Source organism: Rhododendron vialii, chromosome 5a (genome assembly GCF_030253575.1).
Source record: "Rhododendron vialii isolate Sample 1 chromosome 5a, ASM3025357v1".
NCBI classification, from domain to species: Eukaryota; Viridiplantae; Streptophyta; class Magnoliopsida; order Ericales; family Ericaceae; genus Rhododendron; species Rhododendron vialii.
In genome coordinates, this window is record NC_080561.1 from 4185902 (window position 1) to 4201374 (window position 15473).

At 38.8% G+C, this 15473-nt stretch overlaps 1 protein-coding gene across 1 annotated transcript; it reads right to left on the reverse strand.

Moving 5' to 3' along the window:
- Positions 1 to 1829: 1829 nt before the first annotated feature.
- LOC131327450 (glycine-rich cell wall structural protein-like) lies at positions 1830 to 15109 on the reverse strand. Its single transcript, XM_058360618.1, has 3 exons — positions 14631 to 15109; positions 13607 to 13719; positions 1830 to 1969 (listed from the first exon to the last, which is right to left on the reverse strand). Exons 1-3 carry the CDS (start codon positions 15107 to 15109, stop codon positions 1920 to 1922), a joined length of 642 nt encoding a protein of 213 aa, XP_058216601.1. The 3' UTR covers positions 1830 to 1919.
- Between the last annotated feature and the right edge of the window lie 364 nt (positions 15110 to 15473).

Below are 15473 nucleotides of genomic sequence, written 5' to 3' on the forward strand. Positions count from 1 at the left end.
TTAGGAGTTGTTTTAGTGAGGGTAGATTGTCAAGTATTTCCTGGATCATTAGGTTTCAAGTCTTAATACAAAGCATCATAACGAACGAAATAAATCACAATCGACACTTAATTCGCCCGTTAATTACATGTTGCTAAATATCCTAAGAGCAAACCAGATCAAACGAGTCAAACAACAGGAAACACTTGAAAATCCATCATCCGAAGTTTCATCTGTTTGGTTGCAATTTGCAGACAAACAGTTTCGCATAACACTTTTCTGGAAAACTTATTTGGTTGTCTGTTTTCAAAAATTGTAAATCTTTGATTTTTTCAACATAAGAACCGAATTTTCAGAAGACATTAAAGAAAATCAAATCAATACAAACTATTCCTAAGATAATAAAAACGCAAGCGCTCTTGGATTTTTCACATATTTCTTTCATCCTCATTCCATACTTGAAAAAATCACACGGGAAATCTCCAAGGTTTCTATTCAAATGTACGAAGCTAGCTGCCTCGGACATCCCAATTTGGGAAAACCCCACTTCCGGGTTATTTACCTCCAAGACAATAATGTTATGTGTGTAGGCACCGCGTGTATACGAGGGATTTTAGATTGTGTGTTGTGTTTGGCTAGTTATGTATCTAAACTTTTTGTTCACCAGATTGATCCACCTTTTTGGGACTGGTCTTGATTTGGAAAATAGATTCTAACCCTCTAATTGTGCCAACGGTTCAAGATTAGATTAAAATACCTTGGAGTCTTTTCAAGCGTAATACTGCTCACCCGCGTTTTGTAGCCATTGTCGTTCCACACCGAAAAACGCCATTCATGCTCCTTCTTGACTGCCCTAGCGCACGGGGTAGGTTTGGGATCCAATTTGCATGCCACCAGAAGCTGCCAATCTAAAGTTCCATATTCACTAATCGATTCACGGGCAGGTTTTTGCCAGTTGCTTGTTGGAATAATTGGTTAAACAAAAATCAAAGGAGCTTTGGCAAACCTCCTATCTGTCGGGATAGCATCCTTAACCGCATCACCGCAACAACACAAGAATGGGAGCTCATTGCAGGAAAAGGGGTTCCATGCCCTAGACATGTGTACTCAAAGATTTCGAGTTAATTATTATTTCAGCATTCGCAACAAAAAAGATGCAAGTGTTTCATACTTTAAAAGAACTAAATTCAGAAAGTTTTCTGGAAAACTGTTCAATACCACAACCGACAGACAAGGATTTCAAACTCTAAAATCACTGTTCGGATCTGCCATTATGATAAAATCCAGTTATCCCTATTGCTCAGCATTGGGTAATTAATTCCTGGTTCAAAATTGGAAAAAGCAAGAGATTCCAATGCAAAAGGGGTCTCCCCAAACTCACTGATGTTGTGACTATTGTCCCAGGATATGGACCAGGGGGGGCATATTTTTTAGCCACAAATCATGATGCTTGCCCTGCCCAAATCCAGTTATATGCACTCATGATAATCAGCTGTAAGCACTAAAGCATGCCATCATAATTGTGAAAGGGATACCAATCAAGCAATTTACAGATGGAGCTTTTGTGTATAATGGGGAATTCTAATCAGCTTGTGGATATAATTCAGCTCATTCCCAAACAGAAAAGAAAAACATCGATTTGTAAGTAGAAACAAGAAAAACAGATTGCTTTGAAAGAAGGATTCATGTGACTACGAGAAGAAACAGAGTCTGCGAAGCGTCTCAATAAGAAAAGAAATGAACAATTACACTGTCAAACAGAAAAACCCATTTGTCAGAACCATAAAAAAGACTCTGCCGCCAAAAACAGAGTTTAGTTTCTTTTCATTTTCCCGGTATCAGACGCAAGACAGCTCAAAGACATGCAGTTCCTAAGAATCAACGACAAAAGATGTTGTGACTCCCCAGCATGAATCAATTCTGTTAATGGGCCAATTCCATTATAGACAGAACTTGTTGCTAACTGTGTCATAACTTGGGACATTAATCACTGCAAGACGAGGATTAAAAGAAGTTAGGGAAAAGTTCCACCAAAATTAAACATACTGAGGATACTAGTCACAAAACTTGTGAAACAGGTAACTACAGTCTCCGTGAGATGCCATTGTAAGAGGGGAAGAAATAAGCTTTTGAGCAATGGAAGCAATATCCTTAGCTAAAACTTCGTCCACGGCCCTCAAGAAATGCTCCAGAGGTTTCTTAAAACATATACGATATGAAGTAAGAAAACTTTTCTAAAGGTGAAAGAGAATTAAGTCTACTCTTGTATAGATTCCTTTTTCCTAAACTATCATATCCGTACAGAAGTGGTAAACACACTGCCAGTTCAAAAAAAAAGGGTAAACACACTGCACGATTAACAAGAGAAAAACACGCATTTGGCCAATCCTCGATCAGCAAGAAGGAAATAAAACTAATCCAATGTCCTATTATGGAGACGGAGGAACCGAGAAAAATAGATCCACCGAATTTTCTGTTTGCTTTTGATCAGCAGATCCTCCAAATCTATGTTACCTAAAACACAGTTCATTCCAATATGAGGAACAGGAACAGGCACATGATGCACCACAAGTGCCAAACTGTGGTGCAACTTGAGGAGGCTTTCCTTAGGTACAATAGCTCCAGGTTGTTTTATGAGACATTGCAAAGAACAAAACCACATAATTAAGAAAGTCCTGCCAAATAGTGAGAAAACTAGAATGCATTGTCTTGCTCCAAGGAACAACCTTTCGACATCGTTTTTAAGGTAAAAGAATGTGGGACTAGTACATAGTCTAGCATGGCAGACGAGGGTATCTTTCAAACCACAGAAGGCTAGAAAGAGCATATGCCAACAAATCATACACTTGATATCATTTAGACATACAATAGCATCTAGAAACAAATTTACTCCGATTTTGCTTTCTCAATACTTGCTTATTTAAAGAGAATTGGGAGCCAAGTCTTGAGCATTGCCTCTCTCCATAAGTCAAAATTTGTCTACCGTTATCTTTTGAGCATTACCTCTCCCCAATGCCTGAGCGGCAAACCAGACAGAAAAAACCCACCCAATGTGCCAAATGCACCCAAAACAGCCGCCAAACAATGAAGACGCTCCATCACCGCTATCGGAACCTGGAGAACCAGCCCCGACCTGTTGCTGCCCCAAAGCGGCAAAGAAGCCCCTCCCATGCCAGTCGACCCGTTGTCGCTACAGTGTGCCGCTGAAATACTGCCACCATGCTGCCATGATGTGAGAGCTGCCGCCTGAGAAACCACCCTCGTTGCCTCCATTGCACTGCTACCGCCTTGCTCCGTTACATCGCTGCCCCCTTGTTGCCGATCCATGACTGCCGCCTCCGTGTTGCTGACCCAAAAGCCACCATGTGCCCCAATCGCCACCGCCGCTGCCACCATGATGCCGCCGCCCAACACAGCCCCCATCTGCCACCAACGACTCCAACACCTGAACCGCCAATGACCTCCAGATCCATGAACCCTTGCTCCCCCAACCTGCCAAAAACCGCCAATGTACGTTTTTTAGTTATTTCTCCTTCCACTATATATGTATTCCAACCTCGTCATTTTTTCAATAGTTCTGTTCTTGAAACAATCACTTCATCTTCACGATTGAAACAGAAGTTCTCTCTCTCCAAGGATTGTGCATCACAAATGTATAATTACCATTTGCTATGATCTGCTGTGAACCCAATTCACCCTTTTGTGTTTTTTTGGCCACATGTGACTGCAATGTGTTTGGAATCCTGAGTTCACACCGGATCATAGTAGATGGCAATTATACAGGATTCATACTGTCCATTATCTGCGTTTTTACGGTGGTTGAGTTCTTTTCATCTCTATTATCTGAGAAGTGGAGTGTTTAAAAAAAAATCAAACTTTTGATCGTTTTAGCTGCGACATTGGTATTTCTGGCATCTATATACCAACAAATGTCAACTCCTGGTTCCTCGTTGGAACTTATTGCCCAGTTATTATCTACCAGTTCTTGAGGTATACCTCGCCCACCCATCAATACCTTCTTTCTTTATCCCTCACAACAGGGACCGCTGTTACCATTAACAGAATTAAGAGTGATGCACATGATTTGATAGCATAGTCCACACCATCACTCTTAATTCTGTTAATGGTAACAGCGGTCCCTGTTGTGAGGGATAAAGAAAGAACGTATTGATGGGTGGGCGAGCTATCCTCAAGAACAGGTAGATAATAACTGGCAATAAGTTCCAATGAGGAATTAGGAGTTGACATTTGTTGGTATATAGATGCCGAAAATACTGATGTCGCTGCTAGAATGATCAAAAGTTTAATTTTTTTTTAGAACACTCCATTTCTCAGATAATAGAGATGAAAAGAACTCAGCTAATGTAAAAATGCAGACAATCGACAATATGAATCCTGTATAATTGCCATCTACTATGATCCGGCGTGAAGTCAGTATTCCAAGCACATTGTAATCACATGTGACCAAAAACACAAAAGGGAAGATTGGGTTCACACACCGGATCATAGCAAATGGCAATTATACATACATTTGTGATGCACAATAGAGAGAGAGAGAGAGAGAGAGAGAGAGAGAGAGAGAGAGAGAGAGAGAGAGAGAGAGAGAGAGAGAGAGAGAGAGAGAGAGAGAACTATTGGGAAAATGATGGGGTTGGAATACATATATAGTGGAAGGAGAAATAACTATTTTTAGTACCCAAAATAAGGAATGCAACTGAATCGTTTAATCACGTAACGATTAGTCCTAATTCGGTGGATAGAGATCCATGAAAGTATGGACGCTTGTTCGAAAGATAAAAGGGAAAATGATGACCAATGACGTGTTTTGATAATTAATATCCGCTAAGGATATTTTTAGCATTAATAAATGTTCTCAGCATGCCCGTTTTTTAGCACTCTTAGTTTAATATCTATTATAAGTTTATTTGCTTAAAAGAAATCATAAATGGTATTTGGTATTAAATGTGAATAATTATATATTTAGTTTTCTGGGCTTATTTCATCAGAACAATTAATTATTTTAAGTTTCAATTTGTAACTTTATTTGTTCATTAAGATGTAAAAATAAATTTTATTATAAACTAAATTCAAGAGGGCTACCATTGCCGTTCAAAAAAAAAAAAAAGAGGGCTACCATGTTATCGAGATTGATCTAGACATCTACATGGTAATAATCTATTCTACCATTTATTTACCAAACAATTTTAAGTTTTACTTGTGCTTATAAAAAGTTGCACCAAACACGTTTCCAACTTATTTGAAGTTTTTTAATTGAGTGGGTAATCAAAGTAAATATAACCTACTAATCTAACTTAGAAGTGAAAACAAATGGAGCTATACTATCTGTAAAAAATCTCCTCACTTTTGATAGTGAGATATGTTACAAACATGCTATAGGGCACCTTAGACCAATTTTTTTTTATCTAAGTTAAGTAGCAACATTTGGTCAAATTAATTGCAGTGCATTTCAATAAGTGAATAATAAAAGGCTGGAAAGTGAAAGACTCAGAGATGTAGTCCTAATTTTAGAACAAATCACTCCTCAAGTTCAATTTTCCCCCTTTTAATAATCTGTAACCATACTTCTCCCTTTCAAGATTAAAAAAAATATTTTTTGGGGATTTATCAAATAAAGATGACGAGACACTTATTTTCATATATATATATATATATAAACAATCGGTAAAGGAAAAAAAAACCTTTGGTTTAACTGTCCTTTTGGATTGAGCAATTTGGTAAGTAAAGAAAAAAGGAATTGGTAGAGTTACTTACAAAAATGTAAAAATAAAATAAAATTCGTGAGATTTTTTTCTCATCACATCCTTTCTCAAGATCCAACTAAAGAAATACCAAACTACAGAGTGTACGTAGTTCGCTTGAAACCGCCCTCTTTTTAGGGGATGTATTTGGACTACTGGAAATTAGGAATGTGACTGAATTGTTCAATCACATACGTAACGATTAGTCCTAATCCGGTGGATCACGTACGTTGGGGGAATCATTTTTCACCAGTCTTTGTGCGAATAACTTTCCTCACTTTTCGGTAGTATCCTTAAAAAAAGTAAGGACACTTGTTCGAAAGGTAAAATAGGCCTATAAATATTACATGCCTCAATTATGCTTTGGTAATCAAATGGGCCCGATTGGAAAATCTTCAGTTTCTTGTTGCCACTGTTAAGTATATTCCGCGATTGATTTTCACCTGGAAAAACCACAAATCCATATGAGCCCTTTTTTTTTTTTTTCCATAACTCAAGTATTCAGACCGGCTTACAGCCTTGTTAGATTTTTTTTTTTTTTTGAATAGCAACCTTGTTAGATTACATTTTCAGCCGTACTAACTATTTTCCAATTTTCAATATTATGCTTTCTTCGTTTCTATTTGAATGGAAAAAACAGGAAAAAAATTGTTTTAGTTGGGAAATTTTAATTACAGATGGTTAAATTAAATACTCGATTTTTTATTTTGATTTTTTGTTGTTCGTGTAATTGCACTAATTTCCAATTTAAACCATATTCTTTTTTTACTTTTTAAATTTCGCTCGACAATTGAGGAAAAGTGGAAAACATAAAATTTTGACAAAAAGATAAAAAAAAACCATGCACCAAAGAACAAAAGTTTCAAAATATAAAAAAAGTTGCTTTCATGTCTTGCCTCATAATTGTTGTGAATTGGATGCTGATATTCTAGAATACTGCGACAATGAATCTATTTATGTTCTCTCAAATCTCAGGGGCCCCCCTCTTGCCTAACAGTTTCCTATTTCTCGCCCAACTATACGTCTGTCATGCTATTTCTCTATATAGACCGCTGCCGGTGCACCCGAAGCTAGCAAAATGTACGTTGTCTTAATTTTTTCAACCTCTTCCTCTTTGATTACTCAATGATCTTCTATTTACAAATCTGTTTGTGTTCCACGGTTTTGGCTCGTGCGTTTATAGGTTTCAAGGAGAAATGGAGGCGCCATATGTTGCTGGTATAACTTTGTGATGTTTGGATTGCTCATCGTCCCTCATGTCGGAGCCATATACTGGGGAACCAAAAATACTGAGCATGCTGTTGATTGGGAAGCTGCTTGCTGGATTCTCATGGCCGTTCTGTATGTCCTCAACCTCATATGGAGGCCACACGGTAAAGGATTTTGGACATGCTACAACGGTACAATGCTACTGCTACTGATTGCAATCTTTTTTGGCTCTTTGATGGGCACGTAACGATTGGTGCCTTGGTGGATATGTGTGCAATCTTGGCCCAAGACGGGCTGTTTGTAATGCACATTAATTACATTGGACCGGATACGGTATACTATTGCTAAAGCAGAATAAGACGATGTGGAGCGGGCAAGGCACCTTTCATTTTGTCTAAGACTTTGAGGAGACAACATTTGAGCAATGCTACTGCTCCATATTAACTACCTTTACGAGAAGTTACTACGGCAATGTATGAACAAGAAGAAAAAAAGGAACACAACCGGTGGCTTGTTCGGCAATGTGGCAATGATTAATGCGTTCACCCTACTTTGGTCCATCAACGTCATCCTCCAGATCTCGTACAAAATCGCTTGCGTGTCTATTGAATGGATGTTGGTATTCGAATTTGATAGTAGAAGAATTGGTCTATGCGATCGTAACGTTTTCCCTATCAATTGTGGCTCTCGCTGGCACCATTTGTGCAAATAGGCGCTTGGTGTTGATTTATACACGGGGTTTGTTTGATTCCAACGAACATTTGACTTGTTTGGATTAATATGAGAGTTCAAAACTCAGTTTGCAATTATACTCGAAACGTTATGCAACTGCTGTGGATCGTCTCTCACATATACAGACAGATATAGGCAATCTAAAATCACCATTCATTTCACAACTTGTCCTCCGACAGTCGAATTAAGTTCCCGAATCCCAACTAATTATCTCAAAACGAAGGGATCATACACGCAACTACACACGTTACTGCGTAAGCTAAAGTACAGAATTACGAAGCAGACAACAACTGCCAATCACACCATTACCTTCTGTCGAGCTCTACTTTGCATATCAGCTTCAGAATTTCAATAGAAGAGACCAGAATTTAGTACATGTTGATCTCCATTGAGGAGAGACCAGAATTTCAATAGAAGCTGACAAGTTCCCCTAATTGCACTTGTTCTGAGCGTGCAGTGTGCAGTAAGATGAGCTCAAATGACATCAAAGTACACGAATAGGCAAATAGATAGTTTGAGTACGTAAATCGAGCATAGATTTGGTTTGGCAAGCACTTACGAGTTCTCTTATATAGATTTTTTGGGTTTCAATCTCAAGGAATCGTCAAATTCAGTTCCTAAGTAGGGGTGCAAATGATCTGAGCTTTATAGTGTTCGAGCTCGGCTCGTTTAGTAAACGTGCAAAAAACACAAGCTCGAGCCCAGGCTAATTGACTTCACGAGCCTCTTTAAATAAGCCGAGCCAATACAAATGAGCTGAGCTGAGCTTTTGAATCTTCAGCTCGGCCTAAAACTACTCGAGCTCAGCTCGATTACTAAGAGAGCCGAGCCGAGTCACAAGCAACTGGGTTCGTTTGCAGCTCTAGTTTTGAGGTTGCTTACCATAGGACTTAGACCCGAAAAAAATTTGTGAGTGCAAAAATTGAGAGCGTGAGCGAAGGGACTATTGGAAATATCATGTGATGAATTGAATGAATCAGAAACTCAACAAGCTTCTTGTGGCGGGATCGAGGACTAGAGAATTTGTGGGCTGGAGACGGGAGCTTGCGGTGACCGCGCCGTTGCAAAGATCCGTAGTCCGACGAGGATTGGTGTCACGACCCAAAACCTACCTTGGAAGTCGTGACCGGCCAAGCGGGTGTTAAGCCGCCGAAGGCCTGCTCATATTCTAGTTTAGGGATTTCTCACATCATTGTTATTTTAAACCATATAAGCAAAGTATGCGGAAGTGTAGAATAAATAACATAATCCCAGAGCTTCTAAGTGTACAAGTATAATAATTACAAACCATTAGACTACACATGATTCTTCATGGTTATTCTAGCACCCCATTCAGTCCACAATTTGCTATCTACCTTAACCTGAAAAATTGGAAAAGGTTTTCATAAGCCGAAGCTCGGGTGAGAAACGTATACCAAAATTACAAGTTTGACCATGGAAATACCCCACATTATAAAACAGTTCAAAGCAACAATTCAAATATTTTGTTGACCATCTAGTACAAGCATTTTTGTCCGAAAGCTCATTTCTTCAGTCCAAGAGATGGACCCTTTTCATTTCATTTCCCTTTCAAGTTTTTCACTTTTGAGCGATAATAGCATTCAACGGTATTTTTGCCAGTCGGTTGGGGAGCGACCTCATTGAAGAGTGGTAAGATATCATTACCCGGTGATGCCTGGCTGCATCTCCTACCTTATTACTTCACGCCACTAGTTTCTTTACATGTCCCCTAGCGCTCGAGACACCGTTCGAATGATTCATATTATCACAAGCATGAACTAACAAGAAGTGAAATTCAAGTTCCCAAAACGTATTGCCATGGTCTAAATTAACTGTAACACCAAAGATTTAATAAACAGGCCATCACATGTATTTTACTCAACATCACCAATTAAATCAAGTAAGAGGATCGAATTCCACACTTTTCAGCAAAAACAAGCAATGGCATTTTATCCCAAAATTCAGAAAAATATATGTAACTAAGGTATGCGCAACTCACCAAAAAAGATGCGTCTAACTTGACGTGGCACCGAACTAGCCCAAGGCACTGGTACCTAACAAAATGTACCACAAATTATCATTTGTTACAGTTGAACTTAATTTAGTGATTGACTGGAATTTCTTCATTAGGCCGTCGGGTCGGCATAAGTACTATTATTATTATTATATTAGTTCAATTACAGAGGAGGTATTTAGTTAATCTAGCACTATTCCTAGAGCTGTTGGTACAAAAATTAACGTAGAAGTTTGGAAAAGATTTCATCACTTATGATAAGCACTGGGTTTAATTAGTTTAATCAATTCATATTTCAATTTCTTAAATAGAGGCTTACAACAGTCGGCAAATAATCAATAAATAATTTTACTTAAATCAATTTACGGCGGCGAGTTCCGGAACCAAACTCTTTGCCGAAAGTAGTAGTTTTACTCTTTAATTAAGTTCTTCGGCACATCGAGTGCGGTAAAGTTCTTGCGCAAGAAAGAGTGGTGCTCTGTGCGCTGAACGTGTGCGAATTGTAAGAAATTTAGCCCCAATTCTACTTCCTCTATTATAAACAGTATACATATCTCTTGTTCCTAACTGTAAAATAGATTAATAGATGAGAAAGATTACCGATAGGAACTATAGAAATTTTCCGGAAAACGAACGGAATGGTAATCGGAGGATTTCGGCAGAGAAAGTGAAGCTACAGGGGTCTCTCTCTCCTTTTTGCTTTGCTTTGTCTTTTAATTTAATAAATACTTATAATAGTTATATATATACTACGGTGGAAAGGAGGTGAATCAGATGGAAAAGTTACACCTGTAATTTCAAAGAACGAGTCTGTGACACGTAGTGTGGCGTGTCGGTTTGGGCTCGTCTCGATTTCGGTCCATATGCGTTCGGATTCCGGTTTCCGAAAAATTCCAAAAATTCAACACAAGCTAATAATAATTTAAGGGTCATCGTGACAGTGTCGGATTTTTAAGGTAAAATCCTATCGTTGCATAACTCATACAATGAGTCGGGTTCCCATTCGGACCACGTGACTATAATTTAAAAAAAATCAGGATTTTACAATTGGGCGGAGAGGAATTGTTTGGTGGAGAGGGAAGAACTCGCCATGTTCCTGACTGACCTCAGCCTAACGGAAATTAGATACCGTACTATAGAAAAAAAGGAAAAAATTAATCGAAACCAAAATTAGTATATCGATTTATTTTTGTCTTTATTCAAAAAAAAAAGGTTTTAATTGTAATTTTTTACTTTTTAGATTCTTCTTCTCATGACAAAGTAATAATCCAAAAAAAAATGACAAAAAAACTATCCAATGCGATTATTATTTTTGAATAAAGACAAAAAAAAAAATCATTTGGCTTATTAGATCTCATAAGTGTTTCTATCCGTCTTTTTTTTTAAAATTTTTGTGAGCTTTGAGTTTAGTTTTCAATTTTTACATGTAGTATTATTCATATTCAGGAGAAGAACTTCAAAACAAAATATTACGATCAAAAGCACAAAATAAAAAGTTCGCTTACGACAGTAAAAGAATTTGAACTTTTTTTTTTAAATTTTGATTTATATTTTTATACTCTTTCTATTATTCTCCTCGAGATAAATATCAATCTTCCCGGCATTAATAACTATCTTCCCAATTCCAACACCTTTTTAGAATTTTGAGCTCCTTTCCAATCATCCTTTTCATCTGAAAAAAGAAAGAAAGACTTGTACCCATTCTCCTAAGAAAAATAAGTAGTTATTTTTTGAATAAATATTTATTTTTTAAATTAAGTGTGATGTATTGTGAGAGAATGACTTGTCTCGTCAAAAAAGAAATAAAAATACTTAAAAAATAAAAACCTTGACGGGACCTATTTAAAGCTGCTGCATGTCAACCTATTACCTTATGAAGTAGTTCTGTACCAATTTATCCCCTAAGGTGATGGCAAGAAAAACCCATGCTACACAGAGCTCGTGCAATTGATTGCAGTGGGTGTGAGTGCAAACAAAATTATGGTGTTTACTGTTGGATCTAATTCTTTGTTTGTTTGTTTGTTTATCTACTTGCGCACAGGTCTTTGATGGCGCCGTTGGTGACATTGCATGCCATCATCATGAACAGGACAAAGAAAACGGCATCACAACGAAGAAAAACGGGCATCCCAATAAGGTTGACACTCCAGCCCTCGACAATCATTTGCCTTAAGACCCAAAAAGTTGGCGATCGAGGAACCAGACTCCGGACGTTATGTGCTTATCTTGTAAGTTTTATCTTTGCACTCTTATCAGTAATGGGTTTTGGTTCCTAAAGAGCAAAACAGGCTTCCGCTCTGCGCAATTGAAAACCGAAGGTCTCTAGTTTTTTGATCAGCACACTAGAATAATTTTCTCAGAATAATAAAAAAAAAAAAAGGATTTTTTATCAATAGGACAAAGGAAGAGTACAAAGTAAAGGTTATACGCCTCAAACACCAAGAGCAATGCAAGGTATCCAAACAAATTACCCAGAAAGTATCCCGAAAAGAGAAATCAAGGGTCTAGATTCGCTCAAAAGATGATCTGGACCCGCGGGGTACTTTCTCGGTAAGTTTTTTGGGTACCTAGTAATAATGAAACAGCGAAAGAAACTCATCACGCCTATCAAAAAATAAAAAGAGCAGGAAGAATCCCAACTAAAAGGACCGGTTTGGCGGTTTAAGAGCTTCCCTGGGCTGATTTAGGAGCTATGGGTTCAATGCAAGATGTCCATCGGCAAATGTATATGACAGTTGACGGTATAGAAAACAAGTACAGGTTGCTCAGTGCAATTCAATATTCTCTAGTGGGAAGATAGGGCTCTCTTCAGAGTGTGAAATTAGCATAGATTCGCGTTCCTACCTATATATAACTATATAAGCTTGGCATGCGTTTTCTTTTTTTAACAGCAAACAGAAATAGGAGAATAATAACTGGAAATTGCAACCGCACGGTCTCTCGGTTGGAGTTGTATAAGTATTTTGTTGCAGGAAAACAAGGCACGTGACAGTAGCTGAAAATCGCAACCAGTCTCTTGGTTGGAGTTGTACAGACATGAATCAGATGCACAACATGCATCCTTGATGACAGCTTGGGCCTGGATATGGCCTGACAACACTTCACGAGGAACTTGATTTTAAAATCGCAAAATATTCCAAAGAGTCATCTACAGATAGATTTGCAGGTTGTACCGTGCAATCATTACATAACGATTCAACAGGGCAACAAATCAAATTCCCCTCTTTGCAATTATTCAGTATCTTTCTCTCCGTTAAACACAAGATTACCGGAAACATGGAAATAGGTTACTTTCCTTTTATGCTATTTCCACCAACACTCTGTACAAGCAACCGCCTTAACTACTATGGATGCCCTTAGGCCTTAGCAAGCACGTGCCTCTCAGTCAGCTGCCTAGGAACAGGTCCACAACCACCGGAGACTCTCAAAGAAGCGAAGAGACAGGGAAGCCTTGCAATCATTGGTTTAGACCTAGCCATTCTCGGGACAATTGCCAACTCCTTTTTGTGATCTTCATCACCAGAGCTACGGTAGCCTTCTAAATCGGCTTTTGTAATCAAAACTGCATCCCCAGAGGAGGGAGAGTGAGGAGTAGAAGTTAATCGGTGCTGCTTGCATTCTTTGACTGCCTGCTTATCAAAAACCATCTATGTCAAGCCCAGAACAAAAATGAAAAGCCAAATTATTGATCTTGGATTATTTGTTACTTAACCTAAAGGTTGAAGATCTCACCTACTGAAACAAAAATTACCAGATTTCCTAGTGTTCAAAATGTGGATTTTGAATAAAGGAATTCGACACGTTATTCAATTAAGAGTAGCTGAAATTTAGATTCAAAACGTTGAGTTAGGGAAAAGTTCCACCAAAAAATACTGAGGATACTAGTCACAAAACTTGTGAAACAGGTAACTACCGTCTCCGTGAGATGCCATCGTAAGGGGGGAAGAAATAAGCTTTTGAGCAATGGAAGCAATACCCTTAGCTGAAACTTCGTCCACAGCCCCCAAGAAATGCTCCAGAGGTTTCCTAAAGCATAAACGATATGAAGTAAGAAAACTTTTCTAAAGGTCAAAGAGAATTAAGTCTACTCTTGTATAGATTCCTTTTTCCTAAACTACTATATCCGTACAGAAGTGATAAACACCTGCACGATTAACAAGAAAAAACACGCATTTGGCCAATCCTCGGTCAGCAAGATGGAAATAAAACTAATCCAATGTCCGATTATGGAGACGGAGGAACCGAGAAAAATAGATCCACCGAATTTTCTGTTTGCTTTTGATCAGCAGATCCTCCAAATCTATGTTACTTTTCCTGAAACATGGTTCATTCCAATATGAGGAAACAGGCACATGGTTCACCACAAGTGCCAAACTGTGGTCCAACATGAGGAGGCTTTCCTAAGGTACAATAGCTCCAGGTTGTTTTATGAGACATTACAAAGAACAAAACCACATAATTAAGAAAGTCCTGCCAAATAGTGTGGAAACTAGAATGCATTGTCTTGCTCCAAGGAACAACCTTTCGACATCATTTTTAAGCTAGTAAAAGAATGTGGGACTAGTACATAGTCTAGCATGGCAGACGAGGGTATCTTTCAAACCACAGAAGGCTAGAAAGAGCATATGCCAACAAATCATATATCATTTAGACATAAAATAGAGCATCTAGAAACAAATTTACGTGGATTTTTCTTTCACAATACTTGCTTATATAATCCATTAGATACAATAAATATGCATACAAAAAACACAATAAGAGATCATTATGCATAGATGCATACTGCTAGGACAACCTTATCCAAATTTCTTTAAAGAGAATTGAGAGCCAAGTCTTGAGCATTACCTCTCTCCATAAGTCAAAATTTGTCTACCGATATCTTCTGAGCATTACCTCTCCCCATTGCCTGAGCCGTAAACCAGCCAGAAAAAACCCACCCAATCTGCCAAATGCACCCAAAACAGCCGCCAAACAATGAAGACGCTCCATCACCGCTATCAGAACCCGGAGAACCAGCCCCTGTTGCTGCCCCAAAGCGGCAAAGAAGCCCCCCCCCATGCCAGTCGACCTGTTGTCGCTGCCGTGCGCCGCTGAAATACTGCCACCATGCTGCCATGACGTGAGACCTGCCGCCTGAGAAACCACCCTCGTTGCCTCCATTGCACTGCTGCCGCCTTGCTCCGTTACATCGCTGCCCCCTTGTTGCCGATCCATCACTGCCGCCTCCTTGTTGCTGACCCAAAAGCCACCATGTGCCCCAATCGCCACCGCCGCTGCCACCGTGATGCCGCCCGACACAGCCCCCATCTGCCAGCAACGACTCCAACACCTGAACCGCCAATGACCGCCAGATCCATGAACCCTTGCTCCTGCAACCTGCACACATCGCCACCAGCAAACAACCCTCTGCCACCATGCCTGTTTGAATTCTATAGAGAGAGAGAGAGAGAGAGAGAGAGAGTAAAAAGGAACTAGAGGCTGAAGCACACGAGATGCATGTGCAAGTTGGATTTTTCAAAATTTTCCCAATAGCTTACTGTTTGATATTTGATCGAATTTTCACAAATTTTGACAAAATCTGATTTGCACACTCATCGCGTGTGGCCCGTTATTTGATTGAATTTTCACAAATTTTGTTAAAATCTGATTTGCGTGTGCCCGGGCTCTAATTAACCTATCGTTAAAGATAAACAACAATTAAATAAGCATCACACCATTGAATTGCTTATATATTATGATATCATTTGTATGATATCAATCTTGCACATAATTTTTCTTAT

Bases quoted from the DNA above. Each gene is read 5' to 3' on its own strand.
- LOC131327450 (XM_058360618.1), bottom strand. From the start codon at position 15,109: ATGGTGGCAGAGGGTTGTTTGCTGGTGGCGATGTGTGCAGGTTGCAGG. The intron at 13,720-14,630 runs GTGGGTTTTTTC...TTTATGCTTTAG, and splicing joins GGGTGCATTTGGCAGATTGG to GAAACCTCTGGAGCATTTCT. The intron at 1,970-13,606 runs GTAGTTACCTGT...CTCGTCTTGCAG, and splicing joins GATGGCATCTCACGGAGACG to TGATTAATGTCCCAAGTTAT.